Source organism: Trichechus manatus, unplaced genomic scaffold (assembly GCF_000243295.1).
Source record: "Trichechus manatus latirostris isolate Lorelei unplaced genomic scaffold, TriManLat1.0 scaffold00007, whole genome shotgun sequence".
Taxonomy (NCBI): Eukaryota; Metazoa; Chordata; class Mammalia; order Sirenia; family Trichechidae; genus Trichechus; species Trichechus manatus.
In genome coordinates, this window is record NW_004443943.1 from 28,504,532 (window position 1) to 28,531,969 (window position 27,438).

General features: G+C 39.1%; 1 protein-coding gene across 6 annotated transcripts in view; it reads right to left on the bottom strand.

The window, feature by feature from the left end:
• Positions 1 to 27,438, bottom strand: part of ARMH3 (armadillo like helical domain containing 3) — a 207,615-nt gene that overhangs the window by 53,356 nt on the left and 126,821 nt on the right. The window contains exons 24-25 of one of the 6 annotated variants that reach the window (XR_002825655.1): positions 21,487 to 21,591; positions 7,568 to 7,617 (exon numbers count right to left, since the gene is read on the bottom strand). The exons of 3 other annotated variants lie outside the window; for them this stretch is intronic. Coding sequence is in view for 2 of the 3 variants with exons in the window: in XM_023740958.1 (XP_023596726.1) it covers positions 7,602 to 7,617 (16 nt within the window). In the remaining variant the exon portion in view is untranslated. Of the gene's footprint in view, positions 1 to 7,567; positions 7,618 to 20,274; positions 21,592 to 27,438 lie in introns of those variants that run through there. 2 more of the 6 variants (XM_023740958.1, XM_023740951.1) reach the window with 2 other exon arrangements.

Sequence of the window (27,438 nt, forward strand, 5' to 3'; positions counted from 1 at the left end):
AAAATATTTAAAAATAAATAAATAAATAAATAAAGTAGTACAGGTAGTAAGGCCCAAAAGAAGGAAAAGAAAATTGGAGGCAGATCTTAGCGGGAACCAGGAATTTAATTTCTAAACAAACCTCCAGTTTTCCTGAAGCTGGGACTAAAAGCTCCACAAGAACAGGGACCAAATCTATTTTGCTCACCAATATATTGCCAGCCCTTCAGCAAAATACCTGGCAGACTGAGGGATTCAATTTCAAAACTGAATGAATAATTAAATGAAAGTCTGAAGAAGGTTTTTGTCCAGTCTAACCACAAGTAAGCTTTTGCCTCTGGTGGTCCATGATCACCAGTTACTCCCCTAAAGTATGAAAATAACAATAAAAATGTTTTATCCCCATCCCAGGGGAAAAGGTGGCTCAGACATGAACAGCTGTCCTCCAAAAAAGAAATAAAAGTTTTCACTGGAGACAATTAAGCTTTCTCTAACCACTTAAGACATACCAAGGAGGCTAGAGGAAAGCTTTCTGACATTTCTTATTAAATAATCTAATACCTTCTAAGAGTAAGCCTAAGTCTTTTTTTTTTTTGTTGGGGGAAGCATGGGGAGGGGACTGGAGGAATATGTTATACTCTGGTATTGGGGCTTCTAATGTTACTGAATTAGAAAGTTCTAAAGAGGAAGGGAAAAAGAAATAGACAGTGTCATAGTAAAGGGAAACTACCAAAGCCAGCTACAGTGAGGGATGGCTCTGTGCCCAAAGTACCTTTAAGGGCAGGAATCTGGGCCACCCTCCAATGCAGCCATCAACTTCTGACTTCTGAAGACAGGGGTCACTTACACAAACTGAAGCAAAACGAAGTGGACAGATGGAACAGCAAGGTTGAGCCTCAAACTGGCTAGGGATTTCTTGGTCCATTTTTAACTTGTTCTGACTCACGATTCTGCAAAGCAGCCTCTCTTTTCTCTCGTGTTGGGTGGATGATGGACAAGATACATAGTTAATGCCCAGCTACCCAAGATATGCATGGAAATGTTACCTTAACAATGTAGACAGTATAGCTTAGGCAAAATATGAATTCTTCTTCATATCCAATGTGAATCTAAAGCAAACCCTCCAAAGATAGAATTTCCATAATCACAGCCGCCTCCCACAGTTAGAGACTTTTAAGAGTCTTTTATGAAACAATAACTAACAGTTTTATCCAGAAGCCCAGAACATGGTGATTGTTTCTTTACTGTGATACTTGGAGGAAGTAGACTGTCTCTCAAAGTTGCTATGTAAATCCTTCAGATAGAAAGAGAAAAACGGCAAAAATTGTTTAGAGGCAAAGTTTCTTTAGCTCCCATTCCATGAAAGGAGGAAATATAACTGGTTAAGTTTACATGGTATATACTGGGAAGATTCTTAAAAGTTTCACCCTGAAGAGTCTGATTATAGGTGACTATCTGAAGCTTGGTAAAATGACCTTTGAATACTAAGCCCCAGCCTTAACTATATAGCTCTGTATTTTCAAATGCTGGCTAGACATGTACACTTCGATGTCATGCTTTTGTTTACATGGTTTTCTGCACATGAAATGCCATTTCTCTTCCTTATCAAAAAGCCTAAGTCTCATTTTTCCTTGAAGGCCCTATTAAAATACCATTGCTTCTCTAAACAATGATATATATAATGGAAAAAGCAAGGCTGTCAAATTAGTAGACCTGAGTTAAAATTCTGATTCCTTCACTTATCAGCTGGGTGACTTTGGGTAAGAGATCAACCTCTCTGAGAATCAGTTTCTTCAACTGGTTAGCTTTCTTTTCCAAAGCTTTCCCCTGTGTTTTTTTCCAAAGAAGGAAATTCCTCTAAAGGGTTTTTTTTTTTTTTCCAAGCAGCTTCCTCTTTCCTAGGCCCAAAAGGGCAGTCCAATGATCTATACTACAGAGTATATTCTCAAGATATTTGGGGTTAAAGACCAGAAAACCATCATATTCATAATTGCTTCTACCTGAGAAACCTTCAAATATACAGGTAAAAGACTGGCTTCTGAGAAGGGATGAAGGGATGACTGAGTGATATGTGGCAGTGGTTAACATGGTTCAACTGAGGCTGAGTTATTTAATTTTAAAATAACATTTCTTTTTATCTTCAAAATTGCCTCACACACTCCCATTTCATGCAGTAATAAGTTTCCCTCTTTATGGAGTCAATGAATCTTCAGCCCATCCAATTCAACATCAACAACAACAAAAAAGCAATTTCCCTTGATGCCTGTTAACAGCAATGCATTACAAGCCTCAGAGACTCTGCTGATTAACATTAAACAAAATAAAACCTCAAATAAGAATACCTTCTAACCTTTTCACTTTGAAAATAACTAGTCAAAACTTTAGTGACTGACCTGCTAGAGTTATCCCTTTAACTTATCACCTAAGTACTGGGCCTTAACTCCTTCATGCCAGTTATCCCCTTCCTTATACTACTGCCCCTGAGGCCAGTATATTCTTTTCAGGACCAGAGACATAAAAATGGAACCTTAGTATAGAAAGGCATTTTGACAACCATCAGGAAGGATGAGCTACTAGCCAGGGCATCTAGTTGCTTGTTTTATCCAATGACCCAGTTATGCAAACTGGCCTAAGTAATTACTAAAAAGAACTTATTTGTACACACAAATTTATTGGTTGAAGGGAGTAGAACGGAGAATGTGTATCATTGACTACACCACAGCAACCCTCATATTTTAACCAGGGGAATGATTTGAGTTAGCATTCCTCTTGATTTCTAGGTAAGAAATACTTCTTTCATACCAGGTAAGTTATTCACCTACTGGACTACAGTTTTATCCAGGCTCTGCACTGGATAGATGAAGGTTCACAATTCATTAAACTGGAGGGAAACAGGAGAGGGTTAATGCGTATGAAATGTGTATGCACGTGGCCTAAGGGCAGGTGCCTCATTTTCTGGGTGACTATACATTCTGGCAGTTGGGCTTTCTACTTTGATACATGACTTTGCCCAGCATAGGTTTCCATCTCTTCACCTGATGGAAATTAAGCAACTGGTTATAGCTACTTTGCTTGAAAAATGAGCTAATTTCTAGTTACTGTGGCCCCAAACCATAGATTTAAGCCAAGTAGATGCCATGGGCTTTACACTTTGCCTAAATTATCTCCTCTAGCACTGCCAGAGAGGAATGGAATTTCTTCCTGCTTTAGACACTAGCCTGACATTTTTTCACTGTTTCCACAATTACAATGCATGCACACGGAGAAGAATGTACCACAGAAGTTGACGGAATCACAAAAATCAAATGGATAATCTTCATTTCCATAAAAGACATCACTTAATCCTTGGAAATTCTGTTATTAAAGCTTTCTGTCAGTAAGTAACCAGTGGCTCCAAAACTTTCCTAATGATGAAACATCTACAAGGTTAACCTATCCCTGCTCAGATCCCATTACCCTGTGCTTCAGATTCTCTTACTCTATCTCTGGTGGCAGAAGTTGCTGGCAGAGGTTCTGGGGGCTATAAATACAAACATTTGGTAGCCTCTGGGATCAGTTTGGCCCTCAATTTCCTATCTCCAGAAGCAAGGCCCCTCATACTCTCAGAAACACCTAGTGAATATAAAGGAACAAAATAAGCGATACGAAAACGTGTAATAGATTCCCTGTCCCACTTCAGGACACAAGAAAAACGTAATCCATATCTAGGAGGAATTTTGCAGCAGTGGAGATCAGCTCAAAACCCCAAGAAGTGATCTAATTTTAATTAATGGTAACATTCTAATCTCTTGAATATGTGAGAACTTTTTCAAAACCGGCATGAGCCAAAAACCTGAAATATTTTAATTACACCTCATTCCCATTAGCCTAATTAATCCATTTATTTATAACACATTTAAATTTTAAGCACCTGGGGGCAAGAGGGTGAAAAATGAGCAAACGACTAGCTTAAGCTTCTTTTCCTGTCACTGTAAAAATGGAGGGAAATTTAGTGGATCACATGTTAGAGTGGTGAGGTAGGAACATTTTCTGTGGACTCCATACCAGTTAGAGAAAAAGAGGCATACGGATCCCAAACTAAATCAGAAGAGCCATGCATACACCTCAATGGTGGAAGAGGAGGAATAGGGATCTCATGTGGACAAAAGAGAAAGAAGGCTGTCAAGATTTCTGAGAAGTCCAGTGTGGGCCATATGGATCACATACTGGATAGGAGCGGTCCTGATGTTCATGCACAGGAGAGAGGAGATGGTGGGCCATATGGATCACATACTGGTTTTCAAGTACTCCAAATAAAGACTGAAATTAAAAGACAGAGAAAGAGGTTTACGCTCCATCCCAGAGGGACCTTTTAGAACTCCTCCGGAAAAGCAATCAGTGAATCTGCCAAAGTAATTAAGCAAGTGAACGTTTACCATAAAGCCCACATCAGTTAAGTGAACAGAGATGAATCTTATTACAGTGCGCTGTCAGCTCCGAGCCTGCAGGTGCTAACTGCTGAGATGTGGCATTACTTGGTCCTGGCTGCTTGCCCGCCCACTGTGACGAAGAGCTGTCCCCTTCCTGTCAGCTCTGAAAAAGCAGGCTGCTTTCACCTGCTCTGGCAGTGACTTACGTTCCCTTCAAAGAAGGCCCAGCACAAGCAGGTTCCTATAAGAAGCCCAGGTGTAAATACTGGGAGCAGGTGGTGAGGTTAGCTAGAGAAAGGAGTCTTGAGAGTTAGAGAGCATGGGTGTGGGAGAAGGCAGGGGAACTGGGTAGCAGTTCTGTTAGTAAGGTAAGGAGAATGAGATGGTTTACTAAATCACAAAGTAAATGAAGAATAAACAAACTGCTCAAAGTATTGAACCATTTTGCCTAAGCGAAGCTGATAGGATCTCCCTCAATGAAAAAGAAAAAAATAAAAACTTCATTGCAATATCCTTTCTCCTCAAGAAAAGAAGTATTACTGAGGAATGCTGCTTTTCCAGTGTTAACGGCAGCCTCAACATAAGCTTTATGAATGAGTTAGCATCAAGGCTAACGCAGGGTCAGATTTTCTCAACAGCCTTATCAGTATCTATTATTGAACAGGATGCTTTCAGGGTGCCTTTCCTAAACCCCCAAGTTGGGCTAAATGCCCATCTTCTGTGCTCCCATGGTACCCTTTATCTCTCTTTCTCACCTAGAAATCAAGAGGAATACTGACTGTTTGCTAGAGGAAATGGATATTTATCAATTAACCTAAGATTTGCAAATGGCACCTGGAGCACCTTTTGGCCCTATTTCTTTGAATGTAAGGAAACTTTGAAAGCAAAAATGACAGCCTCAAATTGATTGAATGCCAACCTACTAAGTCAGAGACCCAGAGAGCTTTTATTCAACAGAAACTCTCACAAGGGGAAGGCTATTAGAGTAGCTGCTGGGACAAATTCAAAAATCACATAACTAATTTTAAAAACTCATCAAAGGACTTGTTTCTGTCACTCAGAGGATTTGATAGGTAAGTAGATAATGCTCCTGTATTTAGAAACCAATAAACTCCTAACTCATTATAAGAGAGGAGATTCTAAAGACATTGCTGGGAAACAGACATGACCAGCAAATTGAGGAAATGACAGAGAATGGACCTAGCATGTGACTGAAACTGACGTTGGAGGTCTCAAAGTACATGGTCGAGCACACATTTATAAATGCACACTCCTCTCTGGGCCTACAGCAAGAGCAAACAAAGAGCAGTGGTAGAAAGTAATTTGCAACCTCACTTTCTACTACAGTTCTGTCTGCAACAGGGCCTGCAGTTTCCTTACATTCAAAGGCAGTGGGAGGTGGGAGAAGGCAGGGAGACTAGATGACTACTACTCAGAACCAAGCAGTGCTGCCCAGGAGAGGACTTAATGGGAGGATAAATTTGGGGCCCAATTCTTTGACAGCATCTCCAGTAATAGCTAGCAAAGCAGGGGGTGAGAGCCAGCTCAAACATTCATCATAATAGTGCAACAAGATGAAGGTCTTTGGGGGGGAGTCTATGAAATTCCAGAGTAAGAAAATGAAGCCCGCATGGAGGGCGAGGCAGTTGGCTCTGGCAGATTGTCTCCATGGGAAGCTGGGTATAATCGTTTTATACTCACAAAGAGGTTATTACTGTTCTCTTCAATATACCAGAAATAAGAAAAAACAGCTAAAATAAGACAGTGGTAAGTTTTTCCCCTCCTGAAAAAGTGATGGTACCAAAAGGAGAAATTTAGTTTTAAAGTGATTACAGAACTTTGTTTATCCTATAAGCACCATTTTAGAAAGAGAGGACTTCTATATTCTCTCTCCTCCCTTACTCTGCAAATTGACAGCTTTCTCACATCACCAAGTAACAAACACTCTGTCCCTAGAAGAAAGTTCTGTGGTAGCGGAAGCTAAGGATTTGTCAGCACAGCTCATGACTCCTGATAGTTAAGTTTGTTTGATAAACATTTGAATATTTACTATGTGCAGGCACTCTGCTAGGCAATGGGGTAGGTGAATAAGATCTGATCCCAAATATCAAGGAGCTTATAGGTTAGTGGAAGAGACACACACCACAGACAATGTCATTATGATGTGGTAAGGGATAAGACCAATGAAGGGTAGACAAAGGCCACCATGGGAGCACAGAGGAGGAGAGGAGCGCTTAGCCTAACCTGGGGGTTTAGGAAAGGCGTTCTGAAACAAGATGGTGCTTGAGCAGAGTCTTGAAATGTGAGTTAATTTAATCAGGCAAGGAAAGGTGAAAATGTGCTGGCACATTTTCTAATAGGGAAGGAGATTAATACTCAACTTTTACTAAATCCAAACAAAATTTACTGAATTTACTAAATTCACTCAAATATTTACTGGTTAAGCTACATTAGGTTGCTGCATTCAACAAATAGCTAGCCAAATTTTTCCAGTAAGTCAAAGAGAAAAGTGGTGGCTTTCTTACCCAGGGTCTCATTTTAAATCTTTTCCAGCTAAGAGGTAGTAGGACACCCTCTGTCAAAATGCAAAGCCACAAGGCCTTTGCCTACTGGGGGCCTGTTTGCACCTTTTTGCTCAGTGCTGGCTCAAGGATGCTCATTGAGATAGGCTACGGCAGTTTCTGTACCTTCTCTCCCCAAACTACATATAAACACAAAGCAACTGTCTAAATTGAAGGCAGGCCCTTCAGTCTCATATGGGAGTAGATGGCACTGAGCTGTGCTGTGCCCACCCTCTGCAATGTGTCAGTCTCTAGCTGGTGACGCAGCTGGTTCCCTTAAGGCCACAATGAAGACTCTATAGTCTCTGATCTCCACCAAAACACACAGAAGAGACTAAATGGCTCTGTTTTGCAGCTGCCAGTTATTTATATCACTTTCTTGGGTTCTCTTTGGCTTGTAAGACGAAAATATACATTTGGGAAGGTCCTCAGTAAGAAACACACAAGAGACCTGGGTATGTGGAGAAACTTGAACCCATGAAGAGCCTGAGCAAAGAACTTACTGCCAAGAGCAGTAGGCATCCAAATACCTACAACAGTGGCACATGGAAAGAGCATAAGAACACGCACAGATTCCTTCAGCGGCGCCTGTAGTTTACACAAATGACAGCAACCTACCACTCAGCCAGTGAGAAGGTGTTCTTAAAATCACTTATAATTCAGTGAATCTGCAAAGATAAAAATAGCATTAATCGCCTTTACTTGTTACTTAAAAAAAAAAAAAAGAAAGAAAAACAATGCATAATCCTATCAATAATTCACTTTAAAGTGGTTTTAGTTGTCTCAAAGCCCCATTTCGGATAATTAAAGCCTTTCGGCTGTCCTCTTGTTACCCTAGAGGGAACTGGAAGTCAGTAAATTTTATTGTGTTGGGATAAACAATTGAGCTCATCATTGAGAAAGGGGGCTCTCTGGTAACAATTCTAAAGCATACTTCCTGGTTATATTAGGCTAATCCAGGAGCTGTCAAGACTTTATTTCCTATTGTCTATTTAAGATCTGAAACAGACTTTTATAGTGGGTGTTATGGATTGAATTGTGTCTCTCAAAAATGTACGTCATCTCGGCTAGGCCATGATTCCCAGTATTGTGTGGTTGTCCTCCATTTTGTGATCTGATGCAATTTTCCTGTGTGTTGTAAATCCTACTTCTGTGATGTTAATGAGGCAGAATTAGAGGCAGTTATGTAATGAGGCGGGACTTAATCTACAGGATGAGGTTGTATCCTGAGTCAATCTCTTTTGAGATATAAAAGAGAGAAGTGAGCAGAGAGGAGAGGGACCTCATGCCACCAAGAAAGGAGCTCTGGGAGTGGAGAGTGTCCTTTGGACGCAGGGTCCCTGTGCTGAGAAGCTCCTAGACCAGGGGAAGACTGATGACAAAGACCTTCCGCCAGAACTCACAGCGAAAGCCTTCCCTGGGAGCTGGCACCCTGAATTTGGACTTCCAGATTCCTATACTGTGAGAGAATAAATTTCTGTTTGTTAAAGGCATCTACTTGCTGTATTTCTGTTATAGCAGTACTAGAAAACTAAGAAGACAGTGTGGTTCCATAGACACATTTGGGGAGCACAATCAGAGAGGGAGGCCCACAAGCACTTCTTAGGCATCTCAGTATCCATTTCCTTAGCTTAGGGCATCAGGTAAGCTAATGATCCTGGAAGACAATGATGAGGATATAATGTCTTAGAAGATAAAACCATTCATTCCACTCATCCATTCATTCACTCAAATATTTACTGTACCATATTGTACTACACTAGGGGCAGAGATTATAGAAGTAAAAACCGCATGGTACCTACGTATCCTTAGGAGCTCACCATCTAGTGATGGACAGACATGTAAACAACCATGACACAATGTGATAAGTGCTGTAAGAAAGAGATGTACCAAGTCCTGTGGCAATGCAGGTGTGAATTATTTTGCCTCAAAGAATCCAGAAAGCTTTTAAGGAAAGTGACATCTGAACTAGATTTTGAAGCATAAACAGGATCTTGCTAGGTGAAAAGAGGAGTGGGAAGGCACTCTAGGTAAAAGCAGGTGCAAGGGCACAAAGGTGTGAAATCTGAGACTCTGCAGCCAGGTATAAGTTAGCCAGAACTTAGGATAGATGGGAAAATGATAGTAAATAAGGCTAGAAAGGTAGGCTGGGGTCAGGTGCCAAGCAAAGTACTTTGGACATTATCTTATCAGTGATGGAGAATCAGAGAAGATTTAAGATCTTGATTTTTCTAATGAAATTTTTCAGACATACAAAAAGGTGTAGAAAATAATATATTGAGTGCTTGTGTACGCATCATCCAACTTATGAAAACATTATAACTACCTTTCAAAACCCTCCATGTGTCCCTCCTTGACTGCGTATCTGTCCCTCTCTTCCTAGAGGAAAATACTCGCCTCAGTTTGGTATTTATCGTTCCTACACACAGTTTTATTCTTTTATTAAATATGAATGTATCTCTAAATAATATATATCACTGTTTTTTTTTAAACTTTATGGGTGCATGTTATCTTACATGTATTCTGCAACTTAAACTTTTTCATTCAATATTTTATTTGTGAGATTTTATAATGATTTGTTTAGCTCTAGTGCATTTGTTTCCACTATTGTATAATATCCTGTTGTTTAAATATACCACCATCTGTTCTCCTATTGATAGAAATATAGATTGTTTTCAACTTTTTTGGTATTACAAACAATGCTGCAATAAATGTTCTTGTTTATATATCCTTGTGGTCACTTGGGAGTTTCTTGAGGAAATATAAGTGGAATATATATATACATATCACTTAAAAGTGGCTTTAGCATTCCAGGAATGGAATTACTGGGTCATACAGTTTAGGCAACTTTGACTTTATTACATATGACCAAACTGCCCTCAAAGCGATGATACCAACATACATTCCAACAGCAATGTGCCTCTGAAAGCCAACTCTAGTGACTGGTATCACTGAATAGTGGCTGCCATAAGGGAAAGACTGGAGATAGAGAGAAGAGTTAGAAGGCTCTTATAATATTCCAGGTGAGGGGTTATGAAGCCTTGAACTAAAATGGTGGCCATAGGAATGGAGAATGAGAATTTACTTGATAAATATTTAGGAGGTGGAATTAAAAGAACCTAGTGACTAATTGGGTGAAGGAGAAAGAAGAATCTAAGACAGCCCTGAGATTTCTACTTGAGGCAACTGAACAGATAATGCTATCATTAACTTAGGTAGTAAACAGAGGAGAAGAAGGCTGGTAAGTTGTGCATAAACCTAAAAAACCAAAACAAAACCCACTGCCGTCGAGTCGATTCCAACTCATAGCGACCCTATAGTAAAACTGTCCCATAGGGTTTCCAAGAACCAGCTAGCTGGTGGATTCAAACTGCCTAACTTTTGGTTAGCAGCCGAACTCTTAACCACTGTGCCACCAGGGCTCCAAGTTGTACACAGAGGGCAATAAAGCATGCTTTCTGGAATGTCGAGTTTGAGATACTTGTGGGACCTCTAGGTAGGGTATGGAATTCAAGAGACAAGACCATGCTGGTAGTGAAAACTGGGTGTCAGAGTGGAGTTATTCACATAGGGAGCTATAAGAATCAGATATGCAGGCTGAAGACTGTTAAGGACAAAATAAAGACCGCACTTTCTACCAGGTAACACTAGTTTCTCTCTTTCAAGAAAAAAAAGTTAAGCATCCCATCATACAAGATACTCTCATTTTGAACTAATTCTATATCTGACTTTCTGCCTGTCTAGACTAAAGCCTTCAGCCTAAGGTGGAATAAGCAGGGATGAAAGAAGACGTTTCATAACACTAGATCTCAGACAGCTATCAAGCTGTGCATTAAATGTCATCACCAAAGGGGAGACGACCTGACATCCTGTTTGACAGAGGAAAACAAGCCTTGGTTCGGCCCTCTCCTACTTAGATACACTTAAACATTTCTATAATTTGCTGTGTTTAAACTGCTTGCTCTTCCAGACCTATGGAAAGATGCTTTTTAGGCAAGAAGGAAGTATTCACTGAGAAGTTATGGGGAATACTTCTCCATTCTCTGCCTAATTTCAACAAAGTGTGAAAAGAAGCACAGGAACTGGGACAATGGTTGTGATCCACCAGTTTCATCTTAGTGGGCTACAGGGATAGTTGGAATCTATTGTACCACACCAGTGTCAGGCCTATTTTTCAGTATAACTGATCTTGGAAAATGCAGGGTGAAAAACCCAGAGTTGTATTCTAATAAAACAGTAGGTTGATCTCTTTATTTCTAGAAAGAAAGTAGAAATAATAGCTGGAGAAACTTGCTTAAACCAGGCTCATACGCCACACTTCAAATTCTAAGGTGAGTAAGGAGTCAACTCTTCCCACTCCCTGCCCTACAGCATAAGGAATTTTTAGTCAACCTGTCATATCTAGGAGACCTGGTGGCACAGTGGTTAAGAGCTCAGCTGCTAACCAAAAGGTCTGCAGTCTGGAAACCCTATAGGTCAGTTCTAGTCTGTTCTATAGGGTCACTATGAGCGGGAATTGTCTCAACGGCGATGGGTTTGGTTTGGTATTTTTTGTTATGCCTAATCTTCTAGACATGTGCTGTCCAATATAGTAGCCTTACTGAGCATTTGAAATGTGGCTTCTGCAACTTAGGAACTGAATTTCTAATTTTCATTTATTTAAATTTAAAAAACTAAAGCAGTGCAAAATATTATTCCATTACATACTTTATTGTTTTGGTAGGACTACATTTCACTGTATTGTTGTATTATAGTAAACACAACAGGTGCTTGTATCACCAGTCTAGTTGATGTCAATGAATTGATTCAGTTCAAATGAATTTTTCTACTGTCTTAGGCTGGGTTCTCTAAAGAAGCAAAATCAGTAAAGCAGATAAATATACATAGATAGAGACATTTATATTAAAGAAACAGCTCATGTGATTGTAGAGGCTGGAACGTCCCAAGTCCGTCGATTTAGGATTGAGGCTTCTCCTGATTCACGTAGCTGGAGGGGCTGGCGAACCCAAGATCGGCAGGTCAGAAAGCAGGGCTTTTGCTCACAGGCTGTGAATACTGACGAATCCCAAGATTGGCAGGCAAGACTGCGAGGCTTCTCCTGATTAATGTAGCTGTAGGGGTTGGTGAACCCAACATTGGCAGGTCGGTAAGCAGGGCTCCACTCACAGGCTGTGAAGATCAATGAATCCCAAGACTGGCAGATAAGCTGACAGCTCAAGTCCCAAGAACTGGAGGTCAGATGAACAGGAGGCAGTCGCAGGACCCAGAGTGAGCAAAAAGCCATAACGTGTGCTTATATTCAAATCCAGGCCACACCCCCAAGGAAAATCTCTTTCAACTGTGTTGGCTACTCACAGGAGATTCAATCAAGGGAGTGATCACATATAAACACTAAGAATCATGGCCCAGCCAAGTTGACACACAATCTTAACCATCATATCTACGTATTGATTTAACAATGTAATATGTCTGTATATATTTCATACAGCAGCATGAGTTACATACAGCAGGATTTCTCAACCTCTGCACTGACATTCTGGCTAGATAGTTCCTTGTTGTGGGGGCTATCCTGGCCCTTGTAGAATGTTTAACAGTATCCTTCACCTCTACCCATTAGATGCTAAAAGCACCTACCCTGCCTCGATGTGATAAATAAAACATGCCAATTGTCCCTACAGGGCAAAATCACATCGGTTGAGAATCACTGAGTTACAATGATGCTTATATAAATAATAATTGGTAATTAAAGTAAAATACTTCTTGTTTTAATTAAAATTAAATTATATTTCTAGTTTTAAAAGTATGGACAGATTTTTAAGTTTAAAATAAAGGCATACTACTGACTGAAGAATTAAGTGGAGATACAGAAGATAGTACTATATTGGAACAGTAAAGAAAAAAGACTGGAAGAAGGGTGCTGTAAGTTTCATGACAAATGGCAATTACAACTTGCTTCAGCAGGGTAAAATGAAAAAGCAGTTTGTTGTGTAAAAACACTTTTCAAGATAATAAAGTGGACAGTGTTAAGAAACATTATCAGCAAATACAATGTGAATTTAGTAAGTAGTATCTTCTTAACATTAAAAATAAGCCAACAAAAAAAGCTGCCTGAAATCAGAATTAAAAAATCCAATAAAAACATGTTTAATGATTTTTAATAGGATCTGAGCTTGTATCTTTGACTACAAAACAACTTAAGATTGTTGCACGCACACAAAAAAAAGAAAACTACTTTTAGATGGAGATATGGTAAAAGAAATTATTACATCAGTTATGGATATTCTGTCAAAAAATCATCAGGAACAGATTAAAAAAGATACTTTGTAAGAAGTGAAAGATAATTAAGCCCTTCAACAACTGCCCATAGACTATATTTCTAACAATATCAAAGATCACTTGGCTCAAAATCTCAAACATTACAGGTATTTTTCTTCAGACTTAGATGACAGTGCCCAATTAATACTTTGGGTACATTTTGTCTCAAAGGACTTCCAAATTTAGAAAGAAATTTTGTTAATCTGCAGCTTGAAAACTAGAACTCATGGCATAAATATTTTTTAATCTTTTACATCTGTAATGAAGAATATGAGCTAGATTAAAAAAGAAGAAAAAGAAGTTATCACAATGAGTGGTGCTCCAGCTATGTTAGGTCAAAAATTCAGATTTATTGGAATTTTAAAACAGACTGATGTTTCCCTTCGGCTTAATTACATTGCATTGTACAAATTTAAAATATTTGTGTACAGTTTAATGAACCAGACTCTATGAAAAGTATCCAGGATATGTTGTTAGGTGCTGTCAAGTTGCTTTCGACTCACAGCGACCCTGTGTACAACAGAACGAAATACTGCCCGGTCCTGTGTCATCCTCACAATCATTGCTATGCTTGAGCCCATCGTCAAGCAATTGTGTCAATCCATCTCCTCGAGGGTCTTCCTCTCTTTTGCTGATCCTCTACTTTGCCAAGCACTACCCCCTTCTCCAGGGACTGGTTCCCTCCTGATAACAATGTCCAAAGTACGTGAGACAAAGTCTTGCCATCCTTGTTTCTAAGGAGCATTCTGGTTGTACTTCTTTCAAGACAGATTTGTTCATTCTTCTGGCAGTGTATGGTATATTCAATATTCTTCACCAACACCATAATTCAAAGGCATCAATTTTCTTTTGGTCTTCCCTATTCATTGTCCAGCTTTCACATGCGTATGAGGTGACTGAAAATACTATGACTGGGTCAGGCGCACCTTAGTCCTCAAAGTGACATCTCTGCTTTTTAACACTTTAAAGAGGTCTTTTGCAGCAGATTTGCTAATGCAATACATCATTTGATTTCTTGATTGCTGCTTCCATAAGCATTGACTGTGGATCCAAGTAAAATGAAATCCTTGACAACTTCAATCTTTTCTCCATTTATCATGATGTTGTTTCTCGGTCCAGTGTGATAACCACATCAAGGATATAGTTTTTAAAAATTATTTGGTATATATGCTATGAGCCATCACCAGTTTATGAAAAGCTGAAAGAATTAGAAGACAGTGAATATAATGATCCTAAGTTCTTTGCCAACTCATTGGTTGAGTTGTGGAAAAGTTTTACAAAGATTTAATATGTTGTTAACTCCAAGTCAGAATTTTCTTGAAACAAAAGGAATGCCTGCCAAATAATCAATATTCAAAGATGTTTTTCTCACCTGTACCATACCACATGTGAATGAGCTAAATTTGAAGCTCCAAGGAAAGGAAAAGTTTATTTTATGACCTAGCTTGCAAGGTATTTAAGTTGAAATTAAAACTTTAAATAATGTGGATCGATAATAACTAACACATTTTTCTAATGTGAATCAATATGCTGAAGATTTAAATTGTAATTGACAGCATTATATAAGCTGGCTGTAAATACTACAAGAAAATTTTGAAGTATGCTTTACTGATATTGATAAATTTAGAATTGCTTTATAGTTTATGCCATTCGTCTTTGAATCTGATGTTGACACAAGAGTTAGTGAATTTACTTAACCTGCATATAGTTTTGAAACTGATATGGTTTGGCTTCAGACTCAAATGAATTCTTCTAACACAGATGAACCAGTTTTATGTAAATGTTATAGGGAAATAATTTTTAGGTACTCAATTCAGTTACTGGAAAACTTTTTGGTATATTTTTTACTGTGGCAAAATATACATAATATAAAATTTACCATTTTAACCATATAACTCAGTGGTGTTAAGTACATTCACAATGGTGTGCAACAATTACCACTGCCTATTTCCAGAACTTTTTCATCACCTCAAACATAAACTACATTCCCTATAAAACAGTACCTCTCCATTCTCCCTTTCACCCCAGTCCCTTGTAACCACTGGTCTACTTTTTATCTCTATGAATTTGCCTATTCTACGCATAAAATGGAGCCCTGGTGGCGAAGTGGTTAAGAGCTCAGCTGCTAACCAAAAGGTATGCAGTTTGAATCTACCAGCCGCTCCTTGGAAACCCAACGGGGCAGTTCTACTCTGTTCTATAGGGTCGATATGAGTCAGAATTGACTCAACAGCAATGGGTTTGGTTTGGGGTTTAGGCATGATACAGTTACCCGTTTGTGTCTGGCTTATTTTACTTAGCATAATGTTTTCAAGATTCATCCATGTTGCAGCATGTATCAAAACTTCATTCCTTTTATGGCTGAACACTATTCCATTGTATGTCTGTACCACATTTTTTTAATCCAGTCACCTGCAGATGAACATTTAGGTTGTTTCCATTTTTTGACTAATGTGATTAGTGCTGCAAAGAACAATCATGTACAAGTATCTGTTTGAGTCTCTGCTGTCAATTCTTTTGGGTATATATCTAGGAGTGTAATTGCTAGGTGTCTTAGTTATCTAGTTCTGCTATAACAGAATTATCACAGGTGGACGGCTTTAACGAAGAAAAATTCATTTCCTCACAGTAAAGTAGGCTAGAAGTCCAAATCCAGGGAACCATCTCCAGGGGAAGACTTTCTCTCTCTGTTGGCTCTGAAGGAAGGTCCTTGTCATCAATCTTCCACTGGTGTAGCAGCTTCTCAGCACAAGGACACCAGGTTCAAAGGATGTGCTCTGCCCCGGCACTATTTTCTTGGTGGCATGAGATTCCCATCCCCTCTGTTCAATTCTCTTTTGTATCTCAAGAGATTGACTTAAGATACAATCTCATCCTGTAGATTGAGTTCTGTCTCATTAACATAACTGCCTCTAATCCTGCCTCACTGACATCATAGAGGTAGGATTTACAACACATAGGAAAATTACATCAGATCAAAAAAGGGTAGACAACAACACAATACTAGGAATCATGGCCTAGCCAAGTTGATGCACATTTTTGGGTGACACAATTCAATCCATAAAACTGGGTCATACGGTAATTGTACGTTTAACTTTTTGAGGAATCACCAAACTGCTTTCCACAGGGGCTGCACCATTTTACATTTTACATTTCCAGTGCAATGCACAAATGTTCCAATTTCTCCTCATCCTCACCAACACTTGTTATTTTTCTTTTTTCAAAATAATATCCACACCTATCACTGTTTTTTTACTCCCCCAATAGTTTCTTATGAAAAATTTTAAACATACATAAAAGTTGAAAGACACCATATACCCACCACCTAGATTCAATAACTAACAATTTGTTACATTTGCTTTATCACAAATCCATCCTTCTTTTTTGGATGCATTTCAGAGTAAGTTGCAGACATCAGTATACTCTTCCCCAAAACACTTCATCATGTATATCATTAACTAGAGTTCAATATTTGTTTATAGTTTTTTCTTTTTTTGTGTATAGTAAAATTTAAACACAATGAAATGCACAAATCTAAAGCGTACCTTTCAGTGAGTTTTGACAAACGCATAGGGCCTATGGGATGCAGACTCCTATTAAAATATGGAAATTTCTATCACCTCAAAAAGTTCCCTCACAGTCATTCAAGTCAATTCTTACCCCTATGCTCAACCCTAAGGCTCATATGCTGTCAGTAAATACTAGATTTTCTTTTTAGAGTTCCATATAACTGGAACATTAGAGTATGTATTCTTTTATATCTACTCATGTTATTACATGTACCAGTAGTCTGTTTCTTTTCACTGCTGAGTAGTATTCCATCGTAAGGCTATACAGAAATTGCATCCATTCTCTGTCGATGGACATCTGGATTGTGTCCTTATTTGGGATATTGTAAATAAAGCTCGATAAATATTCTGGTACAAGCCTCTTTTTTTTTTGCTGCTGTTGTTAACATTTTAAATTTTTATTTACAGGTACATACATTTAAATTATTCTGATCATTCTCATCTTTTATAGATTTCATTGTAGTTTTGATTTGTATTTCCTTAATGCCTAATGATGTTGAGCATCTCTTCACATACTTATTAACCATTTGTTGGAGAAATGTCTATTCAAGTCCTTTGCCCATTTTTAACTTTTTGTTTTTGTTAAGTTGTAGGAGTTCTTTGTATATTCTTAACATTAAACCTTATCAGATATATGTTTTGTAAACATTTTCTCCCATTCTGTGGGCTATCTTCTCACTCTTTTTGATAGTGTTCTTTAATGTACAAAAGTTTTTAATTTTTATGGTATTGAAAAACTTACATATGTTTGGAATAACAGATATGTGACTCTACTTTTTCACCATTTTATGAAATCTAAATACAGATCTAATATTTTCAATGAAAATTTATCATCTGAATTGAGATGTGTTTAAGTGTAAAATACACACTTGGCTTCAAAGACTTAGTATAAGAATGTGCAATATCTCATTAAGAATTGTTATACTGATTATACGTTGGAATGATAACGTTTTGGGTATATTGGGTTAAACAACATATTATTAAAATTATTTTCACCTTTTTAATGTGGCTCCTGAAAAATGTTATATGTGGCTGCTAGACCTTTTTGCAAATGTTTCCCCCTCTTACCGGTCCATCTGCTCCTCCTATAACCTATACTTCAGCGTAGGAAATGATTGCAATGATAGGGCCCTGATACGTTAAAAACACTAAAGGGTGAAATTCTCTTAAAAATGCCTAGTCCTTCATAAAATGATACTCGTGAAGAGTGTGCTTCTTAGCTCAAGTAGATACATGAGACTAAATGGGCAGCTCCTGTCCGGAGCTGACATGGGAAGGCAGAGAGGGTTAGGAGATGGTTGAATGGACATGGGAAATCAGGGGTAGAAAGGAGGAGTGTGCTCTCACTGTTTAGGGAGAGCAATTAGGGTCACATAACAATGTATGTATAAATTTTTGTATGAAAGACTAACTTGAATTGTAAACTTTCACTTAAAGTACAACAATTAAAAAAAAAAAAAAGCCTAGTCCTTGGTGGTAGATAAGACAATTCTGACATATTCACTGGTGAATAAATGTTGTTTTTGACTGATTGCTGACACCAAGAGAAAGAGTTAGAAGAACGCACTCTGCTCCCGGCACTGCTTTCTTGGTGGTATGAGGTCCTCGTGTATCTCTGCTTGCTTCTCTATTTTATACGTTTGATGAAACACCTCAATTGGTACTCCGTCAATTCCTGGAGCCTTGTTTATCACCAATGCCTTCAGTGCAGCTTGACTTCTTCCTTCAGTACATTTGGTTCTTGATCATATGTTACCTCCTGAAATGGATAAACGTCAACCAATTCTTTTTGGTACAGTGACTCTCTGTATTCCTTCCATCTTCTTTTGATGCTTCCTGTGTCATTTAATATTTTCCCCATAGAATCCTTCAATATTGCAACTCGAGGCTTGAATTTTTTCTTCAGTTCTTTCAGCTTAAGAAATGCCGAGCGTGTTCTTCCCTTTCAGTTTTCTAACTTAAGGTTTTTACACATGTTATTATAATACTTTGTCTTCTCAAGCCATCCTTTGAAACATTCTGTTCAGCTCTTTTACTTCATCATTTCCTCCACTGGCTTTAGCTACTCTATGTTCAAGAGTAAGTTTTAGAGTCTCTTCTCACATCCATTTTGGTTTTTTCTTTCTTTCCTATCTTTTTAATGACCTCTTGCTTTCTTCACGTATGATGTACTTGATGTCATTCAACAACTTGTCTGGTCTTTGGTCATTAATATCTAATGAGTCAATCTATTCTTGAGATGGTCTCTAAATTCAGGTGGCATATACTCAAGGTCATACTTCAGCTGTCCTGGACTTGTTCTGACTTTCTTCAGTTTCAATTTGAACTTGCATATGAGCAACTGAAGGTCTGTTTCGCAGTCGACCCCTGGCCTTGTTCTGACTGATGATACCGATCAAGCTTTTCCATCATCTCTTTCCACAGATGTAATCTATGGGTACCAGGTTACAATTCTCTGCTCTGCTGTTAGAAACCGCCCTAGTAAAAAGATTCAGGTTTCTGTGAAGAAATGGCTGAGAGCAGGAAATAGAAAAGATGCGCCTGGGAAATCCTGTGCTAGAAAGCAAGGAGGCTAACAAGGACTACTGGAGTCTTGTCAAAAGGGCACAGGATCCAGCATGAAAATCCACCCACTGTCCAAAGAGAGAACACTTTGAGCATCGATCAAACTATAATCGATTGAAACACATTAAACACATAAAATGTTATGAGTTCATTATGATACTAATAAAGGCAAAAATTTGTTGGGCATCACTGAAGGTAGGTAAGAGTTTTTTTCAGTTTCAATTTCTGATTGTTCATTGCTGGTATATATGCAACTGATTTTTATACATTGATCTTGTATCCTATAACCTTGCTAAACTCACTTATTAGTTCTAATAGCTTTATTATAGATTGTATTAGTTTTTCTACATAGGCAATGAAGTCATCTGTGAATAAAGACATTTTGTCTTCCTTTCCAATCTGGACACCTCTTATTTTTTCTTGCATGATTGCCCTGTCTAAAACCTCCAGTACAATGTTGAATAGAAGTGGTGAGAGAAGATACCCCTGTCTTGTTCCTGATCTTAGGGGAAAAAATTTAGTCTTTTACCCTTAAGCCTGATGTTAGCTGTATGTTTTTTGCAGATGCCCTTTATCAGGCTGAAGAGGCTCTTATCTATTCCTAGTATGCTGAAAGTTTTTATCAGGAATAGATGTTAGAGTTTACATTTCCCTAATGACTGATACTGAACATCTTTTCATCTATTTATTAAACCAAAATAAGCTGTTGCTGTCAATTCGATTCCAACTCACAGTGACCCTACAGGACAGAGTAGAACTGCTCCATAGGGTTTCCAAGGAGCAGCTGGTGGATTCGAACTGCTGACCTTTTGGTTAACAGCCGTAGCACTTAACCACTCTGCCACCAGGGCTCCATGTGCTTATTAGTCATCCATGTATCTTCTTTGGTGAAATGTGTATTCAAATCTTTAGCCCATTTTTAGCGGGTGGTTTGAATTCTTAGAACTGAGTTGTAAGAGTTCTTTACATTCTGGATACAAATCTTTTACCAGATATTTGAGTTAATTTTTACATACGGTATAAGGTTATTAATCTTTATGCGTGTGGATATTCAATTGTGTCTGTACCATTTGTTGAAAAAATTACCCTTCTCCATTTAATTACCTTTGTATCTATGTCAAAAATCAATTGACAGTAAATGTAACGGTTTATTTCTGGATTATCAATTCTGTTCCATTGATCTATATGTCTATCCTTATGTTAGTACTGTGCTGTCTCAATTACTGAAGCTTTATGGTAAGTCTGAAATTGGGAAATGTAGGTCTTCTAACTTTGTTTTTTCAAAATTATTTTGGTTTTTATGGGTCCTTTGCATTTCCATATAAATTTTAGGATGGATTGGGTATTTTTGATATTAAGGAAACATTGTTAATTTTGTTAGGTATAATAATGGCATTATGGTTATAAAAGAAAATTACTTTTTTAAAAGGTGAAAACCTAACTATTTAGGACGGAAGTGACCTGATGTTTGGCATTTGTTTTAAGATGCTCCAACAATTAAAAAATGATACAAGTTATCTCCAAAATACACTGTTAAGTGAAAACAGCAAGCAGCAGAACAGTGTTTGTCAATGCTATCAGCTGTGTAAACAAACAAAACAAAAGCCCCAAAGCAACACACACTTCCATATTTACACACTATTTCTGGAAGGATACTTAAGATGGAGGGGGGAAGAAAAGAACTATTGCTCTAAGAGAAAGTCTTTGCTTGAAAGGGCAGACAGAAGGAAGCACACCAGTCTTGACAAAAGTCAAAGGCCTCCAGACTCTAGTGGGCAAATGGCCCCAGTAGACCTGTTTGGTTTAGTGCTTAAAGTGGCCTCCTCCTTCCTGGAGCCCACAACTGTATGGGTAGTCAGCAGTAGTCTTATCTCCCAAAGCTTTTGAAAGGAATTATACTGGGAGCGCAGCTGTCCGGGTCACATTTTATCTTGGTTACAGCATGACTGTACCTTGGCCTTCACATGTTCCTCCAAAGTCTTAATTGTAGTAGTACTCTACCGTAAGAAATCTTGCCATGTGTACTATTGATGAAAGTCAGGAGTTACAGGCATAGGGTTGGGCATACAGGACATGAACAATACGTACTTGATGACTAATTAACGCCAAGACTGCTCTGCATTTCCCAGCTGGATGAAGAGCTGTGTGTCTACTATGTATGGTCAGTAAATTGCACTTTAAATCCCTTTTGGGCTGAAGGGGCATAAAAACAAAGGATTAAGATATGATACACTGCTGACATAAGCCTTTACCTCATAGCATTTCATTATTACCTATTTACCCAGTCAAAACATTTCAAATGTCATCTTATAACTTCTTTCCCTACTTGTTATTTTCACAAGGTTAATTACAGCTTTTAATTAATACTTGCTAGACCCTGAGAGTATTGGTGAACATACTAAGTCAGGATAAGAAAACAATAAGCCATTTGATATATATGGCTATTCAGGAAAGTCCCATTTCTGATTAAATTCGTTTAGTGCTATCCTGAGCAAAACAACTAGAGTTTTGCTCCAATAGCAGACTTCATCTAGTGTATCTGCATTATTTATCACACTAGAAGGAAGACAAGCGACAGACTTTTATAAACAGGGATACAAATCAATATAAGGTTTTAACAGTTTGGGTCTTGGTTAGGGGCCACAGCAGCCCCTTTAAGTCCAGTGCTGAAAACCATTCAGCTGAAAACATTGAAAGACCCAGGGACATTTGTTCAGCAAGTTGCTCAGGGAGGCAGCATCTTGCTAAATGTAATTCACCCCATCTGGGTCAGAATGATGGCCCACGCATCTGCTCAGAGTAGTCAGCAGTCAGCACACTATGCTGTGGCCACAGAGCTATATTCAATATTATTGCTGCAAGTAATGCAATAATACTACCACCATATAATTTCCCCCGTTGGGCTATTTTTAGGAATTGAATAGAGACAGTTTGGCATTCAGGGAGGTATTTCAAGTGGGACATGAGACACAAGCACTATACACACACAGTTCAGATTATTGGAGACAACGGAGAAACGGAGGAAGGAGGCACAGAAGCTGTCAGCAATGGTTTGGCATTTGTGGTTCACCTATCCCTGGGCCCCTGACATTGTGCAAATTTGCCTTACAAATCCACAGTGTGATGAAGTTTTTTGTTCCAGTCCAAGTCCAGAGGGGTGTGGAAGCTGTCCCTTGGTATTATTCCAGGTCTCATAATAGTTCAACAGTGTGAGGGCCCAGGCAGAAGAAATAAACAAAGCTTTAAAACAAAAACTAAATCTACAGAACCCCAAATAATTGCATTCAATCCATAAATTGGGGAAATGATCTTCTCGTCGATGTCTGATGGCTAACTACCAGTAAGGTTCAAGAGTTTCTTAACTGTGCTTTCCTTCTCAGAATAACCCTCTCACCAGTATACAGGTTTATATAATGCTGACATCTTAGGAAAAGCCATCTTGGTAAGCCCCACATCCCTACTCCCCTTCCCAAAACAACAACAACAACAACAAAACAGCCTTGGAATTTGGAAGCAACATGAAAAAAATCCAAATCTTCCAATTTTAGTTCCTATCACTAATTTATTTTCTAAAGGTTGCCACATACAAAGTACGGTAGTGACGATCAGAAATTGAACCTCTTACCCTGCCCTATGAAGATATTTTTTTCCCAATTTTTAAAATTAAAGTATAATTCATATACAGCAAAATTCATCCTTTTCAGTATTCCGTTCTCTAAGTTTTGAAAATTGCGTACAGTTATATAATCACTGCCACAATCAAGATAAAGAACAGTTCTATCACTCCGAAAAGTTTACCTCTGTAGTCAATCCCTCCTCCCAATCCCAGCTCTTGGCAATGACTGATCTGTTTTCTCTCCCTACAGTTTTGCGATTTCCAGAATGTCATTTTCCCAATGGAATAGCCGGGTTATTTTCTGTGATGCTTCTCTTCTAGCCCATCTATATCGTTTCTATGACCTCCTGGGTATAAGAAACATCTCCAAATCAGTATCACTTACAAATTTCATTAACACTCTGTTTACTTTCAGCCCTTGATCATTAATATAAATGCTATATATGCCTGACTTCCTCACCAGCACCCTGCAGCATCCTAGGAAATAACACTCCCAATTCACACACACTACCATTTAGCTTCATACTTGCTTTACAGCTCATGTTACATCAATAGCTTCTCCTCTATATCCTTAATCAATTTTCAGTGAACCAAGAATCCTCAGTGTATCACCTTTAATAACTACAGGTAAACCAAACAGAACTCTTTCCAGGTTATTCACAGTCAGTGTACTTTTTACAAATCACAAATGCAGACAAGGAGCAATATAGAGTACACTCAGAACAGTTGAGGTGTTACTCCCTAATTTCAGTCTAAAAGCAAACCTGGGCTTTGTTAGTCCTAAAATAGACAGTGTCTTGTCCTAAAAACAGTCTTTTAAATAAATGCTGTATTAATTAAACTAGAGAACAACAACAAAATTTGTCAGCATAATTAACATACAAAGCAACAGTATGGCCTAATTAATCACCATGAAGAACCATCAAATAAAATGCTATGCATTTTTATGGAGCAATTTAATCTGGCAAGTAATTAATCACAGAAACACTAAGCAAAACGAATGGATTTCCCTTTGGAAGTCACATTTATCATCTGCAATGTATCCCAAACTCTAATTTGTTATCCCAACTCAAAATTGTCCAGGAGACAATGGATTGTCAGCCTCAGTCGAACACTGATTTCTGATGAAAAAGAACATTAAGCCTTTCAAATTAAGTTACAGCCCTTGAGCCCCCAAAGAGTTAAGGGTTATGGGGCAGAGGTATGTGGCAATAAGGCATGGAGGTCTTGTCCTTAAGAGTTTTAAATCAAGGTCATTTCAGTCAAATCCACAGATAATTGCTAAATGACTCATGAAGAGAAAACACTTAGCATTAGGAGAGACAATTATAGGTCACAGATATTACCAAAACTCCAAAAGGAGGAGGACCCTTAGTAGCTGAAAATGGGGAAACAGCAGAGCTTTTGATCTTCAGAACAAGTAAAGGGGGGAGGGGGGGACACACACATATCAATGCAGTAAGATTTTACTCAAAGAAATCTCTCTCTTCCTTTCCTCCTTTACTTCCTTCCTCCCTCCCTCATACCCTCCCTTCTTTCCTTCCTTCCTTCCTTTCTCATTTAAACACTGACCATTTTCCCTGAGACTCAAAAGCCTCATCAGTTTGAATTATACGAACTGACTGATTTCTTTGAATGGCCTCAATTTCCAAAGACATAGTGACACACAGCTAAGAAGGTGCAAGAAACTGTTTTCATCTCCTTCCCAGCTACCTCCTCTGCTTGACTCTATTTGAGACTAAATGAACTGCCCTTTCTTTGCCAAGGAAACTCATGGCACTTACAAGTCTTTCCTTTAATATTTCCGTCTTATGCTGAGACAGTGCTTTCCCCTTTCTGAGCTTGAAGAGGGGTGCCTCTGTAGATTAAAGCACCTGGCAGAATAGCATCAGGCCTTTGATGGCTGCAGTCAAAGGGGTTTCTCTTTACTGACCTGCTCGACCTCCAACGCTGGGTCCCCTGAAACATTCAGTACTTATTCAACTGTACAAGAAAAGCTGTGCTTTTCACACTCCTACCCTGACTGTGCTCACAATTTGAGAAAAGCTACTGTAGTTACCCTATTTGGCTCAGGGAATTTTGCTCTAGATTTTAACCCTTCCCCTCTCCTTCATATCTTCTTGATCTAGTATCCTTGGTACCTGTTCCACTAGTTGTACCTGAATTCTTTCACTCTGTGTAGCCCCTTCAGTCCACTTCTCTCTTGGACAGTCTACCTGGAATTTTTTTCAGTGATTCTCTACGACGATGCCTTTGAATTACCCTTACTGACTCCGGGTTAGCCAACAGTAAGTGAAGTAACACTGCTCCCAGCCTGCCCACCCCAGACCAGGCCCAACCAGGATACTGAATCCCCACTTGTGTAAGACAGGAACTCTGCATCTGTTGATCTATGTTCAACAAACATTCACCAAACACAGGCACCATAATACTAAGATAAATAAGACATGAATACTGCCTGCCTCCAAAAAACTCACAGCCTAGTAAAGGAAAAAGACAAGTAGAGAGTTACTACTGTAATATGGCCAGGCCCAGCTCTAAGGATAAGGTGATGCTCAAGATGCAATATTTCAGGAGGTAAGCTGATAAAGTAGGGAAGGACATACCAGGCAGGAGAAAGAATATTTACATAGGGCTAAAAGTATGAAATAGCATGGTTTGGTCAGAGAACTCTAGGTGATCTGGTATAGCTGCAGTGAGGTGACAGATCAGGAGAGAGATTCCAGAAAGCAGAATATGAATGGAATTGCATCCTATGCTACAGAGCTTAGAGTTTATTCTGCAGGTGATAGGGGAGCCAGTGAAGGGGACAAATTCAGGAAGGAGAGCAAGGAAGAGAGAGAAAGAGACAGAGAACATGACAAGTGAGACCAGAGGCTTAGCAAATCCAACTGAAAAAGAAATAAGGAGAATAAATAAACTGTGGCATATTTATACAATGAAAAATTGCTCAGGAATAAAAAGGAATGAACTACTGATAAACACCACAATGTAATGAATCTAAAAAACATATTGAGTGAACTTCCGGGCAACATGACGCAATAGTCAGAAGCACCACAATGTCCCTCCGCAGCAAAGATCAAAAAAACTAAGTCAAAGAGAGTCACACATCAATCCTGAAACCCTAAGCATCAAATGAAGAGATAAAGAAATCAGCCAAGCACCGAATGTAATAAGAAACTGAGAACAGAGAGTGAGGAGAGATACATGCAGAGGCCCCCTATCAGCTACCACAGCACGGATCCACCATCTCGGACTCCTATCAGACATCAGCGAACAGCGGGTATGAGAGAGCAGCTTCACGGAGCTTCTAGCAGGAGACAGAACAACCAGTAACCAGTGATACAGGCTTTCCCACCCCCCACCCTTCTTCACCACCACTCAGCCTCCTCTGCTTCCTGCAGCCACAGTCTCTTGGCCGGGAAGCACAAGCTTCACCCCGGTGTCGCTTGGATTCCACCCACTTGCACTGGCTGGCTCCCTGAGCGCCTTTTGTTGGCTACTGGTGTTGCTCTTTCCTACTTCTTTAGATTTCTTCCTTACCTCTCACCACCGCCCCCTCCTTTCTCTCAAGCACCTGGCTCCGTGAGCCATCTTTACTTCTTCCTGAAAGGCTGCAAAACACTGCTCGACTGTGAAACTGATTCCTGGACCATGCCGCCATGTTGGTGGGACCCCCAGGGATTTTTGTTGGTTTGTTTGTTTGCTCTGATTTGTTTGTTTGTTTTCTTTTTCTTTTCTCGGCTTGGGAGCACCTTCTAGCCGGGCAGTACTGCGCAGCTTGGAAGCTACTCCCTTACTCTGCGCAGACGCACAGGGACATCCCTAGGGGCATTTCTTTTTTCTTGTTTTTTTCGTTTGTTTTGGTGTTGGTTTTTTTTTCTGTTTCTTTGTTTTGTTTTCTTCTCTCTCATTCCCTTTTTGTGTTTCGTCATTTCCAGTCTCTTGAAATATTCATTTTTTTCCTTTTACCCTTTTTCTTTTTTTTCATTTTTGTTTTTCCCCATTTCTCAGTCTCTCACATCTCCACTACAATAGCAAGCTCTCTTAGCATGCTTTCTGTTTGTGTGTATGTTTTTGGCTCCTGTTCCTCTCTCCTCTCTCTTATCTTTCCCATACCCATCTTAGCTCCACACATCACAATCTACTCCCTCCTTCCTGCCTACCTGCACCGTGCGCTGAACATCACACTACCAAGAAGCACAGGTACGGCCTACAGGAACCTACCCTGCAATGATTCCCCATCCGCACTGTCAGCCCTGGTACATGCCACAAACAACCCATCCCAGCAACTCCCCTTCAGCTGGACCTGACCTACTGTACCATACCTGAGTGACTGACCCTGCACACTGGAGAAGGAGGTGAAAAGTATCATGCCCACAGACGAGCAAACGACAAAGAACGCACAGCCCGACTGCTCAGAC